This window comes from Lissotriton vulgaris, chromosome 10, assembly GCF_964263255.1.
Source record: "Lissotriton vulgaris chromosome 10, aLisVul1.2, whole genome shotgun sequence".
NCBI lineage: Eukaryota > Metazoa > Chordata > Amphibia > Caudata > Salamandridae > Lissotriton > Lissotriton vulgaris.
Window position 1 is genome coordinate 737,791,075 of NC_141698.1, and position 16,341 is coordinate 737,807,415.

The following is a 16,341-nucleotide window of genomic DNA, read 5'->3' on the forward strand; positions in this document are numbered from 1 at the left end:
TGCTCTATGGGGAAAGCCAGCTCTGGACTTGTTTGCCACGAACATCAATGCCATATGCCGGTCCTATGCCAGGAAGATTCCCCTTCCCGGGGTCTTGGGGCAATGCCCTTTCAATGCGATGGTCAGGGATATATGCCTTCGACTTTCCCCCATCCCATTGATACCCAGAATACTGACCAAAATATAGAGGGAAGGATGTTGCCTGATTCTCATTGCGCCCAGGTGCCCCAGGCAACATTGGTTCCCAGAACTTCTTCACCTTCACCAAAGCCAGACCTATATGTCTGCAGCTGTTTCCTCCTCTCCTGTCCAGGGACTTCGGTCAAGTGCGCCATCCAGATCTGGAGTCACTGAACTTACATGCTTGGCTCCTGAATTCTTGGAGTTCAGAGACATGAATATTTCGCAAGAGTGTAGAGAAATCCTCCCCAAATCTAGAGTGGGGAGCTCCAACAAGACGTACAAACTAAAATGTCAAAGGTTCTGTTTTTGGTGCCAACGGAAGTGTCTGCATCCATTTCAAGTATCCCTACAACAGATTTTACCATATCTTCTCTCCTTGGCAAATTTGGGTTTAGCTTCCGCTTCAGTTAAGGTGCATCTGGCTTCCATCTCTCGCTATAGAAGAGCTTCCAGTGCCACTTCTCTTTGTGCCTCAAGCCTGTTCAAACAATTCATGAAGGGGCTGTTCCCTACTTTCCCTCCAGTGTGAACACCTCCACCGGAATAAATCCACAACGTGGTCTTTACACAACTTATGAAAAGACCATTCTAACACATTCATGAAGCTGAATTGAAATTTCTAACATGGAAAGTCGCTCTACTGCTGGCCCATCAGCCAGAAGGGTAAGCGAAATCCAGGCATTCACCATTAAGAAACCCTTTTTAATATTTAAGGAGGACGCTGTGACTCTAAGGACTAATCTGAAATCTATCCCTAAAGTGCCGTCACAATTCCACCTCAGTGAGCCGGTTATACTCCAGTTCTTTTTTCCGCAACCAACAACGACTGCAAAGCAGGCACTACATAGGCTGGATGTCAAACGTTGCCTTACGATCTATCTTCAGAGAATGAAGAACATTCGAAAGACTAATCAATTATTTGTTGCTTATGGCCAAGGCAGAGAAGGGACTGCAATAAAAAAAGTCACAATTGCAAGATGGATATCGGCTGCGATACAGTTCTGTCATGTCAAAGCCAACAAGCCTTTGGAAAGGACAGCAAAGGCTCACTCTACGAGAGTGATTGCTACATCAGTGGTCCAATTTTCGGGAATGACTTTGGAAAAGATCTGTCATTCTGCAACCTGGAGGACCACTCATGCCTTCACGCAGCACTACTGCCTGGAATCCTCACAGGATGCAGATGCAGTGGTAGGTCAGGCAGTGCTTCGCCATCTCTTCCAGTAAGGTAAGCCTCTTTCTAGCCATTAGAAAGAGTCTTTTGTCTTTATGGTGCTTCCAAATACTAGCATGCATTGAAAGATGTAAAGCATATTTAAGTAAAGTCTACTTTTGGTCACGCTGTTGTTTCTTTTTCCTTTCCTCTTGCTAATGCTGTGTATATGGAAATGCTAGTATATAAGTTATATTTTACACCTCTTTTAAGAGTACATTCTGTGCATTGATAAACATTACAGTACGCACAGGTATAGCCCTGGGGTTTTCGTGTTACCTCAAGTTTTTGGGTTCACTACATGATAGAAGTCACGCACCATCCGCAACAGACATACCAGAAAAATTGGATGTTACTGCTTGCTACTCTGATTCAGGCATGCGAATCTATCAAAGATACCCCAATACTGGATCAGAAATGTAGATACTTACCTGTTACTGTGGTTATCCAGTATTGGTATCTTTCATATAGTCAAATGCACCCACCCTCATCCCCGTAGAGGCTGTTCCCATGTATTCATTAAGACACTCACTTCTCACTTGTGCTGGGAAATCTGAAGGAAACTGCCTCTGCTAGGAAGGTTCTAGAGGGTGCTAGCAGCTGAGTGGCTGCATTCAACATTTAGTCCTTTTTTAAAAAGGACATTGATACGCTATATAAAACATGGCTCAGGGCCATTATAGCCTATAGCAATATTTAAATACTGCTTGATTATGGTACCGTGGGACTCCCTTCCCAACAACTGGGAATGATTCAGGCATGTGAAGCTATGAAATATACCAAATCCTGGATAACCGTAGTTACAGGTAAGTAACTTCTTTTCTTATGTGTGGAGACAAAGGACCTCGGGCAGTACACATTGCTTAGAACTGCAGACATGAAGCTAATCTAAAACTATTAAACCATGGTCTCCCATCCAGGGGTGGAGATGTTATCTTCGTGGTTGAGGCACACAAAACATTTAGGACAGAGGTGTTCTATTCTTCGGTTACATTCCCAGCTGCAGACAACACTACACAATTATTGTATATCTACACTGAGGATGACATACCAGATGTCTACATTACATATGAAGAAATAGAAGTTCCTCTCACTTACCAAGAACAAATAAATTGGTTTAAAGGCGCTCTCCCACACACAACAGCAAATTGTAGACTCCTGTCTGCTCAGCAGTGAAGGAGCGACATGGCCTCTTAACCAGCTAGGCACCTCATCCCAATGTTGATAGTTTACCAGTAGCAGAGGTGGGAAGACTATACAAAGATTTAGTAACAATATATATGCCTTACACTTTTTAGGTTTCAAAAGTAAAATGTATTAAGTAGGAACAAGGGAAATAACAAACAGCAGGTTACCAATGTAATATAATAACAATATACTGAAAACATTTGAATAAAAATAAGATAGAACAGGAAAATATTTGCAATTATATGTAGAAAACAGGTTAAAGGGAGGAGGGAGAAAGAAAATAGAAAGAGCAAAAATAAAAAGCACTTCTCATGTATTAAAATTAGCATAATTTTAAACAGTATTGGAATTACAAAAACAATAGAGCACATATTGTGAGGGAAACCAAAAAGAAAAACATTACTATTTGAATAGAGGCTCAAATATGAACAATAAGTATTTAAGGAGGTTTAGATACTTCATCAGTTAAGGATTGATGTATGAAAGTATTTAAAAGTAAGGAATCCAGAAAAATAGTTACTGGAGACCCAAGATAATTGAGTTTAATAGTTAGAGACATTGGGACAGTATACATTCGATCTAGTCTATTATTATGATACACACCCTACCACCATGCTTGAAAGGAAATATGTAGAGCAGTCTTCCAGTTTTTAGTAATCTGTTGAAATGCAACAGAAATTATTAAGGAAATACACTTTTTATATTAAAAGTACTACAATGCCAATGCCAATCACCAGAAAGACCACATAACAAAGGAGAATGGTATATATGTGAAGGAAAAATAAAGTTAATTTGTTTCCATACTTATAACCAAATTTGAGGTGGTGGGAAATTCAAATAAAATATGTGTAATATCAGAACTTGATGCAGAACTGGACCAATAAGGCGGTGGAGTGCTGCCATCAAACTTGTGTAAAGAACCAGAAGTGATTAGAAGGCAGTTATTAAAAGCAGTGAGATCACGCATTGTGCGTATTTCCACTGTGAGTTTGTTCCATGTAACCAGCCCCAGATAGGAAAATGATCTGCCACCCATTCTAAGTTGTAGTGGTACAAAAGGGGGTGGTGATGGACGGAGCATCTGAATCAATCAAACACTCACACCCAGTCAAAATATCTGGGTTGTATCCATCACCGTTCTTTAGCACACTCTGCCACCCCAGTTCAGACATGGCTATATGTAAATCAGTCTGACCCTGTGCCTCATGGGAACAGTCCAGCCAGAACTGCCAAGCCATGTCTTCCCTGGACCGGAAACAAGCTTCCGAGGACCGGAAGATTTTTGGGACTCTAGCAAAGTGTTCAGAAGAAGAGCGGAGAGTTCTAGCAGGGACATAGTCATTAATCCTCTCCCTCAGATAGCTGGCCCCTGAACCATGCAGGGCTTTGTGAACTAGGACCAAGGATTTAAACAATCTCCTTTTTTATTGGAAGCCAATGGAGGGTCTTCAGATGGGGGATATATGTGTTCTCAGAGGGAGGCTGAGAAGCAACCGGGCTGTTAAAATTCCAGACCACCTGAAGTCTGCAAGGATATACTCCGGTAGGCCTAAGTAGAGAGCATTCCCATAATGCAACTTAGAGGTAATTAATAATTGGATTACCGTTCTCTTGGAAGACTGACGAAAGAGGCATTAGTTTTTTGCATCATTCGAAGCATTCCAAAGCAGGAACCTATCCGAGTCTGGATCTGTGGTTAAAAGGAAAGGGCATTACCAAATTTGATGCAGAAGTTCCTTATTGCAAAAGACACACAGATGATGAACGGAATGCAGAGCAAATCAAACATTCACCCCCAGTTAATAGATCTGGGTTAAATTCATTGTTCTTTTGCTCACAATGCCACCCCAGTTTAGACCCAGTGTTAGACCTGACATCATTGGCTTGAGTCTCTCCTCCATTTTTCCTGTTTTGCCTCTACTGTTTTACGATGTTTTGCTGGTATATGCTTTGGGCGCCGTGTCACTGCTGATCAGTGCCATAGCGCAAGTGCTCCCGATGTTAAATTGATGTATCTATTGTATCCATGTTTGGCCTATTTTGGTTTACTGTCAGTCCCTAGTCTAGTGCACCAGGAGTGCCGGGGCTTGTAAATACAAATGCCGCTCGTGGGCTTGCAGCACGTGTTGTGCCACCCACAGGAGCGGCCTCGTAAAAGAGTGTCTACGGGTCGGTCATTGCGAGACCCACGTGCAGCCTAGTGCTGTCACGCGGCTGCGCGAGTATACCTACTTGCCAGCCCCCCAAACCTTCCCTTGGCTTCATGTTAGTCACCCCTATGGTAGGCCCGCGGGCAGGGTGCATTGTAAGTCTAAGGTAGGACACGCCTGACCAAGTTGGCATGTCCTAATAGTGAATTACCGCCATCTTGGTTCTTCACTATTGCGAGGTAGCCTGCTCTCCATTGATTAGAATGGGCCGTCGGGATTATTAGTACTATGATCCTAGCTGGCTCGGGGAGCATGGTGCAATGTCGAGTTTGGTATCCCTGAACTCGGGGTTTAATTACGCATCCGTTGGTGTGGATGGTTTTTGGACTCTGGGTTTGAGAATAGCACTTTTAGAAGGTGTCTATTTTCTTGTCTAACCATATCTGGTTTCTGCTGGTCTTGCGTGTGTGTGACAGGAGCTGGGTGGCTCCACAGGTCTGGATGAGTGAGTGTGGGATGAGTGGGACATTTACGTTGAGAGTAGGGGGAGAGTAGTTGTTGATAGCCTGCCTTGCCTGATACAATGCCGGCTCCACCTCCTACCAAGCGGCTGATGGCTCTGTACCTGCCATGGACGATCCTAGCCCCACCTCCTGCCAGGAGGCCGATAGCTCTGCTCCTGCCAGTGTCGATGCTGGCTCCACCTCCTGCTGGGCGTCTGAGGACCCAGCCCTGCTCAGTGAATAGGCCAGGTGCTTCTGCCTGGCTCCACCCACAACAGACCCAGGATGTTGGGAAACCCCCGGCATGGACAAAGGGATCAAAGACGAAAAGGGGTATAAGAGTAGGACCCCTGAACCAAGAATTTAGATCACTTCTGACAAGGAACCCTGTAACCAAGGACAAGAGGCTTGCTGATCTAAGGACTGCCTACCCCTTCTGCCAGTGTGCTGTTGTTGGGGGAATCCTGCAGTGCTTCTTTATTTTTGCCAAGGAACCAGGAGAGAGGAACTTGGTGTGTACTCTCACGCTTGCTAAGAAAATCTCCAAGGACTGGAAGAGTGCCAGTCTCCTGCTGAAGTCACAGGGCTAAAGGACTTCATCTGCTAAAGTGCTATTTGCTGGAACCGTGAATCCAGCACCTCTGAAAGAACCAGCAATCACGACGACCGGACGCCGGGCCCAACCGACGCCAGCAGCAACGCCAGTGAGTAGGAGTACGGCTCTAGCTCCAGTGGACCTTGGGTCTGCACCGCTGCTGATCGCATCACCTGTGTGCCCTTCGACGCCGTGAGCGCTGCTCACTCTGTGCAACCGCATCATCGACGACGCCTGCTGAGGCCTGATCGACACCGAAGACGCGACACCGGATTGCTCGACGCCGCTGATCATCGTGTGCTTCATTTTCCTAAGGTACTGTGTTGTTGGGGGTCCGTGTGACTCCAGGCTTGACGTAGCGCTCCTCGCGGTTGACGCCGAACCTTTGGATTAACTTTGCCTCGACGTCGTGTAGCCCCCGTGTGGGTTACCCTGTTGCTAAGAACTGTATTGCCAAGAAGAATATTTGCTTTGATACTAAAGACTGTTTGCTAAAGAAGAAACTACCTTTGAACTATCCTTTTTTCTTCCCAACGTATTTATTCCGATTGTGTACAGTTTGTCGTTATTTGGTCTTGTGCTAAGCCTTATATAAAAATACTTATTTTTATAATACTACTGTGTCGTGTCCATTTGTAGTGCATTCACGGTATTACTGTATGTGGTCATAGTTGCTTAACGCACAGCCTCTGAGATAGGCCTGTTCTGCTCTGCCAAGCTACCGAGGGGGTGAGCAGGGGTTATCGAAGGGTGTGATCGCCTTGCCCTGACTAGAAAAGGAGTGTCCCTATTTGTCAGAAGTACATACCTCTGCCAACTAGAGACAGCCGGTTCTAACACCCAGCCATATGCAAATCTGTCTTGACCATGTGCCTCATGGGAACAGTCCAGAGCGACCTGCCAAGCCAGGTCCTCCCTGGACCAGAAACAATCATACTGGGACCGATGTTAGGGCATTACCCCTCATCAGCCAGGCTAGCATGACTCCAGTGGCACGGTGAGCCTGGTACCCACGTCTGGGCCTACCCAGCACTTATGGCAAGAAAGCAAAAGGCACACAAAGTTTCAGCACTCCGTCCATCATCTCATTGTGTTTGCTACGTTCCTTATTGAACCTTGTTGAGGGCCCGGAAACAGGGCATCCTTCGGTCAGAAAGATCTCCAAAGGTTAGGAGGAGATAAGCCATAATCTCAGTTTTATCTGGGTTGCATTTTAGCTGATTCAAAGAGATGTGGCCTTAACGTCCGCTAAAGAGACATTTGAAATCCAGGGTGCAAGGTCCTCTGCAGACATACAGGCACCACTTCATTCTAACTTCCCACTGCATTTTAGGAGGGGCTGATTCATTGCATCTTTAACATGTTTCCTGCAGAGTGAATAGAACACTTTTTTTCATGTCCCTAGGCTCTCTGTTGGTTACTACCTTCTAGACAGTTTTCGGAGTCATTTTATCATTTATACACTCCATACTTGGTAGAAGATTTGGAGGTCTTCCGCTTGTCCTTCTCCTGGTTGTTGGACTTTGCTTTGAATTTTTCCGCCCCGCAATGGATGTCCCAGCTCAAAATTAAATGGAATTGGCACTACCAAAAGTGCTGCTGTGCGGCATGGTGAATTGCTTTGGTACACCTCTGCTTCAGGAACTGAATGAACATTGGTTCTTGTCATTTTGGCCTGTCTGGTTGCACTGCGTGCAACCTGTCTTCCCCGGTTTATTGTGCACTTTCAAATGTGCCTTGGATTTATACCTCAGATTGCAATTGGTTGAGCGATCGAACATAGATGTTCTGGTGGATCCCTAAAGGTCCATTTGTACAGTTGTCACCAGCATATTCCATTGCTGCTGAACGCATTCTTCTCATCATCCTGGAATTGGATGTTGGCTCTGCAGACCTTTGACATGCTGTAGTCATTCTCTCAGTGACTGATATGTGGGATGGATGGGAACACATTTGCTCTGTACACCTACTTTGACGTAAGCCTCTGGGAACATTGTCTGCATTTGCTGGAAACAGAAATGTTTCATCTACCACTCGGAACACAGAAACAATTTGCTATTTCATTTAGTGGGAACTCTTGATTTGGCCTGATGTTTTTTCTAAAATTGATTTTAAACCTAAATGTATTAACTTTTATATGTTTCATACTTTTAAGCAAGTGGCTTTCTGTGTGGTTTGACTTTCAAATTGCATGATTGCCTTTTTAGAATAGGTTTTAGAATGAATATTGTATCTTAACCTTTAATATTCCACTTTTTTTTATATATCTTTTCTATTTTTAGATAGCTTATTGGTCGTCCCTTTGTCTGAGTGGGTGTCATGTGTCTTAGTTAGGCCCATGAAGGAACGGTGCAATTTTCCACCATGTACAGATTTCTTATATTGCCTTTCCCTTTCACACAATGACCTTTTACACACATTTGCATGCATGACAATATTGGATTTGTTTCCCTAAAACTGCTTCACTTAAAGATTCCACTTTCCAATACAATTATCACAACTCCTTGAACACCATGTACAAGGCCTCGACATGCATTGTGCAAATGGCATTCTAATATTCCTCCATGAGGGGACATGGCTTTCTATAGACCATAAAAATGCTGGCTTGCTCCAGACTCACAAGGATTATTTTAATTATAAATAAACAAGCATTTCCAGGCTCTTTAGATGAGTGTTTTGCTGTCAGTGGCGAGGTCTCTACACACACTGAAGCTTCGGACCCTACACACGGAAGCTTCGGCCCAGCAGCTTGCTGATATCTCTGCGAAGGATGTCCAGCTTGTGACCAAGATGGGAACATTCTTTCCCTTCAGGCCCCCCTGGGTTGGATATTCCAGTATGTTGATTCTTGGCCGTACACACACACACACACACACACACATGTCCTTGACACTTAGGTTAGGGACTACATAGTAGGAGTGTGCCAGATTTCTATATTGCTTTATATGCTTGCATAGATACCTTGCCTTAGCACAATGGTGGGACTTTTTATTCTGTTTTCTGTTTTGGTACTCCTAATAACTTTCATCTGCTTCTGTGTATTGATCATTGCAGAACATTTTTTCTAAACAAGAATCATGTTGGTTCAGTAAACATTTCAAATGTCTTGCGGTGTATTCCTTGTATATTTCTCTGAGAGCATGAGTGAATGGGAAAAAGGGTTCTAGATCTGTTTCTACGTTTCCTGGGGGATCAGGGTTGTCATGTTCAGAGGTTGCCAGAACCATTTGTTACCTGCCTAGGTTTAGGGATACTCACGGTGGCACTATGAGCTAGCTGGCCTATAGGACAACATATCCTGAGGGGGTGCATAGAACCAGTCAGGTACCTTTCCAACAGTTATGCTGTCCTCAAACATGTATATATCATAAGATAGAAACTAAATGACACCTGGTCGGGTAAGCATACTTATGCATTATTAAAATGTATAAAATAGGCACTTCCAATGTGAAATACTGGACTCCTTTAAAAGGGCAGCACAATGATGTCTGCAAAAGTTGGACGATTTACAAAAAGGGGGGGGTGGTGATGAACAGAGTGTCTGAGTTAAACAGACCACTCTTACCCAGTCCAAAGATCAGGGCTTGATCCATCACCGTTATTTATCTCACTGCCCCATCCCAGCTCAGAACCTGGCTATATGCAAATCAGTCTGTCCCTGGCCCAGTGCATCATGGGAACAGGGCAGACTAAACTACCAAGCCAATTCTTCACCAGAAAGGAGACAAGCTACCGGGGACCGGTTTCTGGCATTTCAGCCTTCTTCGGCCCGGCTTGCTTGAATCCTGATGGAGCAGTGAGAAAGGGACTCATGTCTGAGTATACCCTGCCACACCTATAGTGGCCAAAAACGATTTACAAAAAGGGGGTGGTGATGAACAGAGTGTCTGAGTTAAACAGACCACTCTTACCCAGTCCAAAGATCAGGGCTTGATCCATCACCGTTATTTATCTCACTGCCCCATCCCAGCTCAGAACCTGGCTATATGCAAATCAGTCTGTCCCTGGCCCAGTGCATCATGGGAACAGGGCAGACTAAACTACCAAGCCAATTCTTCACCAGAAAGGAGACAAGCTACCGGGGACCGGTTTCTGGCATTTCAGCCTTCTTCGGCCCGGCTTGCTTGAATCCTGATGGAGCAGTGAGAAAGGGACTCATGTCTGAGTATACCCTGCCACACCTATAGTGGCCAAAAACGATTTACAAAAAGGGGGTGGTGATGAACAGAGTGTCTGAGTTAAACAGACCACTCTTACCCAGTCCAAAGATCAGGGCTTGATCCATCACCGTTATTTATCTCACTGCCCCATCCCAGCTCAGAACCTGGCTATATGCAAATCAGTCTGTCCCTGGCCCAGTGCATCATGGGAACAGGGCAGACTAAACTACCAAGCCAATTCTTCACCAGAAAGGAGACAAGCTACCGGGGACCGGTTTCTAGCATTTCAGCCTTCTTCGGCCCGGCTTGCTTGAATCCTGATGGAGCAGTGAGAAAGGGACTCATGTCTGAGTATACCCTGCCACACCTATAGTGGCCAAAAACGATTTACAAAAAGGGGGTGGTGATGAACAGAGTGTCTGAGTTAAACAGACCACTCTTACCCAGTCCAAAGATCAGGGCTTGATCCATCACCGTTATTTAACCCTTGCTCATTGCACCATCAGGATTCAAGCAAACCGGGCCGAAGACGGCTGTAATGCCAGAAACCGGTCCCCGGGAGCTTGTTTCCTTCCCAGGGTAAGAATTGGCTTTTGTAGTTTAGTTTGCCCTGTTCCCATCATGCACTGGGACAGGAACAGACTAATTTGCATACAGCCAGGTTCTGAAACTGGGATGGTGCAGTGAGCTAAAAAACGGTGTTGGATCTAGCCCTGATCTCTTGACTGGGTGAGAGCTTTCTGCTTAATTCAGAGACTCTGTCCCTCACCACCCCTTGTTGTAAATATTTTTGTCCACCCTAAGCGTGGAAGGGTATTCTCAGATGTGAGACCCTTGCTCATTGCACCATCAGGATTCAAGCAAACCGGGCCGAAGACGGCTGTAATGCCAGAAACCGGTCCCCGGGAGCTTGTTTCCTTCCCAGGGTAAGAATTGGCTTTTGTAGTTTAGTTTGCCCTGTTCCCATCATGCACTGGGACAGGAACAGACTAATTTGCATACAGCCAGGTTCTGAAACTGGGATGGTGCAGTGAGCTAAAAAACGGTGTTGGATCTAGCCCTGATCTCTTGACTGGGTGAGAGCTTTCTGCTTAATTCAGAGACTCTGTCCCTCACCACCCCTTGTTGCAAAAGTTGGACAGCTGCAGTGAAGGCAAATATGTGGCTGTAATTGCATGTGTTCTATATAAGTGCTGTCAAAGCATTTACATGAAAAGGCACACGTTTTAGATATGCAGAGACTACTTTGACATTTGTCAATGAGCATTTCACTATTAAAAATGTAATTGGATAGCAACAATAATGTTCACTATATACCTACTACATTCCTAGTCCTCAAGGGCAAGGCTTACAAACAAAACTTTAAGGGCCTACTAAAACTGATTTCTTCAATGACCGCACATAGACTTCAGAAGTATGTCTTAATTGCTTAGTTGTATTTTCTGACATCATAAATTCGCTCTAGGCTAAAGCTAGGAATATCCCCCGTTTAATGTAAGAAAATGAGGCAGCATTATATGTAAGTTCAAAGTCCCCAAAAAGTTCATTTAGCCAGGTATCCCTGCTTTCAGGCAGAGGGTTAGTGAGCTAGGAGGAGCCTGAAAACCAAAAGCCAGGAACATATTCGAAAGGGGAACACATTAGAGGGTCAAAGAAGGAAGACCTGGTATATAATCTGCAAGGAAACATCACATTCTTTCCTCAAACCAGAGTTCCTGAAAGGCTTACAAATGTACCCGGACAATCTGCGAGCTTCTCTGTCAACAAGAATAATAAGCTGATATGGACAGAAATAAGTGTGTGGTCGACTTGGCCAAATGCTGTTAAAGAAAGGGCCTATGAAGGTGACTAGATGATTCAACTAATGTTGAATCCAATGACAATATTGGTCTTTGATCAGCCACTGGACAGATCTTAGATATGAATGACATTGTCTTGGAGCAAAAACAGAAGGAGGTTGAACCAAAACAACAAATGGCTCGAAGGGGTGTTGACCTACTGTGTATTTGTATAATACAAAGGGTGTCAGATGAGCAAGATTTAAAATGGTTGATACTACTTCAGTGAGAAAGTGATGGAAGCTGTTGTATTTTTGTTGCCAGCAAGATGGGTGAAGTGTAATTATGTAGTGGCCAGCTAAATGGAAATTTCAGGACCAAGGAGGAATAAATAAATATAGAGCACGTAGTATATTGGAAAATTAAATAAATACCAGCTGCTACTGAAATGACTTTGTATCATGTTATTTACTCTTTCTCTTGTACTTGAATCATACTTTTAGGAAGAAAATAATATTGTAGTCAGAGACTCTCTTGTTCTACTACTAAAGGCTAATTTGGGAACGAAAACTTCATTAAAATGAAAACCGCTTTAAAACTTGAATGAAAACATAACTGTCTGCCTATGTACATGCGAAATGTCTAAAAACAAATTCTAAACTGGGCATTTACAAAAATGTGTCACTCTAGAACCACTGCTTTTTTGGATTCTTAAACATTATCAGGATAATATAGTATTTCAAAACTCATGGATAAATAATGCTAAGCTCTCTAAGATTTCATAAGTTGTATACAAAGAAATCTAGGCAGTTTGTAGTTCTCTTCTACAAACAGTTTTAGCTGTCTGGAGAGACCTTCTCATCACACAGCACACAATATACACATAGATACTTATATGTGGAGAGGGGTTATGGGACAGCCGCTTTCCTTTATTGGCTACAGTCTTTCATCTGGGTTTAGACATCAACTAACAGAGGTGCCCAACAGCATTGGTATTATCCTGTGGCATTTCACGAATGTGAACATTCTAAAAAATAAAAAAATTGTTCACACATTGCGATGAATTACCTTTTTTTAAATGTTCTTTACCCCAAGGATCCTTCTCTCCAGTGGTTTTTCAATGTGGTTTACGTTTTGTACCCTCCGTTCACCCTCTAAAGGACTCATCCATTGCTCTCATGTGCATTCTTAGCTCATTTTCATTATTTTTTATGTTTGTGTTTCGAGGTTGCTAAGTGCTACTTTCTTTTTTGTGTTGCAGCTTAATTTCATTTGATGTTTAAACAATTCTAAGATGCCCACCATGTGTAACACATGCATTGTAATACACTGGCAGCCATTTTGACTTTTTTTTAGATTAACTTAACCAATCCAACATAGCCTGCAATCACATCTGAAGAGTAAAATATACATGTAAACATAAAGTGCACTAGAAATGGACTGCCAGGCTTATAAAAATGTACAAGCTTTGGAATAACCATTATGTAAGCACTTACTTGTTAATTGTGCAACCTATTGGCTTTGCCGGTGCTTGTCATATTACACTTGGAAGACAAACAGTTATTGGAGATGTGAAAATAGGATCAGTTATTGAATTAATTTTATTTTACTTGATATACTGATTTGAATTCTCCAGAGACACATTTGGAAGAAGGAATAGTGAAATTCTTAGTACCTCAAGAGTCAGTGTTTAACAGCATTTAGGAGAGTTGCTGTGACTATGTAGGATATGAACAATGCTGCAAAAGGGCAAGTAGCTGTCATGGGTTTTGCAGATGGACTTCTCTTAGCAGTGCTCCTACCCTATTCATTTATTTTAAGTTAAAGGTAGGCCCTCAAACAAGGTTACTTGTCCACATTCTGTTAATAGGGTGCGGGGGACCCGGAGTTATGCTGGAGCTTCACCAGCTTCTTGTTGGTAGCTGTCTCTGATGCAAAGAATACATTATAAGCCTGGGCTTCCCTGTATTTTCCAAATCAGAGGGTGTATGTTCTGCATCCAGAACAAGTTTGTATGAGAAACTTCACAACTTCCTTAATTCCACTGACTAACTATTCCAGTTTACTTCTTGCAGCCTGTATCTGTTACTCGTTTGTTTCACAGTATAGTCACAATGTGCAATAGTGACAAAGATGTTAAAATGATATCCATAACGAGGTTACAGAGACTATGTGTGTAACTAGGCTTCTAAATGGCTCAACTAACTGTAAACTTTAAAAACATTGTCCTGACTCTTTTTTTACTTCATTGACTGTTGCAATTGTCATTTTTTTAAAGAATGTAGTATTAAAAAGGTCTGTGATACATTGAACACACATCTAAGTTATGCATCCATTTTTTATACCTAGGTTTCAGGAGTACAAAGCTTTGGAAACATTGGTTGGATTGCTTACTGATCAACCTGAGGAGGTCTTAGTTAATGTTGTTGGAGCACTGGGTGAATTTGGCCAAGAGCCAGCAAATCGAGCTATAATTCGGAAAAGTGGTGGCATCACGCCTCTTGTTAATTTACTAACAGGAACAAATCAAGCACTTCTTGTGAATGTCACAAAAGCTGTAGGAGCATGTGCGGCTGATCCTGAAAATATGACGTAAGTTTTGAATCCTGTTATTCCCCAACCCACCACACCTCAAAATACACCTAGCCTCACATTAACGTTGTTTGAACATTATGAATAGGGAATATATGTTTGAAAATTCCAACATAAGTACAGCTGTCATTCAATTGATTTCTAAACGTTGTAACTGGTGAACACTCACAAAGATTTGTATGTCCAGTGATTTGAAACATAACCTTTATGTAGTTTTGTAAACAGACATGGGACATGGAGAGCATTGATATTCTAAGGTAAAAATTATACTGGTGTATAATAAAAAAAAATACATGTTTATGCTTTTATTAACATTTTCAAATTCATCAATTATCAGGTGTAAGAAAATGTGTCTTTTTACAGTTGTACCGTCACTTTTTGCCCCCAGTTAGACTACTAGAAGCTGTTTTTCAACTCTGACAGTACTCTGAAGTCTGCTAACCAGATTCCCGTTTCAGTGCTCTCTCCCTAAAACTGATGCATGTGAATTGTTAACCGCAATTGGCAAGGGCTTTAATCCCCTTATCAAGTACCAGTGGTACCCAGGGCATGGGAGCTAAAGGGGTCACCAGCACCTGAAACACATTTTGTGCCACCCTGAGTGACCCCGGAAAACAGATGACAGAAGTACTGCCATTATAGACTGCAAAAGCAGTACAAACTGCTCAAACTCGACTTTGCCCGCACCATGTATGGTAAGTCATTGCACTATTTTCAATATATGCCATTCACCCCTAATGGTGGCCGCCTGAGCCCAGGAGGCAAGGTGCATTGTATAAAAGGTATGGACATGATTCTGTGTAAACAACTATGCAGCATGCACCTATGTGGCTACCTTACAGGTTGCCCACCTGGTTTCCCCCGCATTTGCTGTGGTCTGGCAGACCAGCCTGCAGCAGCTACTATAAAGATAGGAATCTGACACCCCCTGCCAAGAAGTGTCAACTCTTCCAGGAGTCAGAAACAAGGACCTGGATGGGAAGAAGATCAGATCTTCCTCCCTGACAGGATGGCTAGTGAAGTGGCACATCAAGGCTGTGTGCTTCAAATCCTTCACCACCTGAGATATGCAACCAGGCTGCCTTCCAAAGGAGGAAACAGGCTTCCACCTGCCCCTAGGCACATTTGCACTGGGCAGGAGGGAAAATTAGGTATTCAGGAGGTGTACACCCCCAGAAGACTAGCCACACATCTAGGTTGGGATACCTGACATGTAGAGCTACCGAAGGTTTCTGCCATTTTAATAGAATAGAGGGTTCTGGGTAGAAAAAGTGGCACACACAAGGATATGGTAACCTCATGGGCAGATTCACCACTGGGCTAGTAGTCCATTGGCCAATTGCACCCACACCCCTAACACCCCTAAATCTAGGATTGAAGGGCTACCCCTGGCAGCAGAACCTCAGTTCTCATCTGACTTGAAACAAAGGACACAAGAAGAAACCTGAGTCTGTGACAACAGGAGCTGCAGAAAACAAAAGTCATGATATACACATATATAAATAAATGTATTCAATTGCCTATGAATATGTTATTTTTCCCACGATCCGCTATTTATGCTTAATACAATAAGATATACAAATAGAGTAACTGCTTGCTATTCTGATTCAAGCATTTGACCATGTGAGATTTCCGATACTGGAGAAGAAAATAAGTTATTTTCCTGTAACTGCAGTTCTCCCGTATTGGTATCTTTCATAGGTTCACATGTGCCACACCCTCATCCACGGAGAGGTTTCCCTTGTACCTCGGGATTATTTATTTGAAAATCTGAGGGACTCCGCCTCTGCTGAGAGTGTTCTAGAGGTTGCTGTCGCCTGATTCAGGACAAGTTTGAGTTTGGTCCTTTTTTAATAAGGACATATATAGGATATTAAACTGACTTTTCATTGACATTATAGTCTATGATAGTGATACATACTGCATTAATATGATACTATGGGTCTCCCACTTAAACGACGGGGAATGATTCAAGTGTG

At 43.1% G+C, this 16,341-nt stretch overlaps 1 protein-coding gene across 2 annotated transcripts in view; it reads left to right on the top strand.

Annotated features, from left to right (window-relative positions):
- ODAD2 (outer dynein arm docking complex subunit 2) overlaps positions 1–16,341 on the top strand; it is a 1,227,385-nt gene that overhangs the window by 1,057,375 nt on the left and 153,669 nt on the right. For both annotated transcript variants that reach the window (XM_086941603.1, XM_086941602.1), the window contains exon 16: positions 14,120–14,362. In XM_086941603.1, coding sequence (XP_086797729.1) covers positions 14,120–14,362 — 243 coding nt within the window. The remainder of the gene's footprint in view (positions 1–14,119; positions 14,363–16,341) is intronic.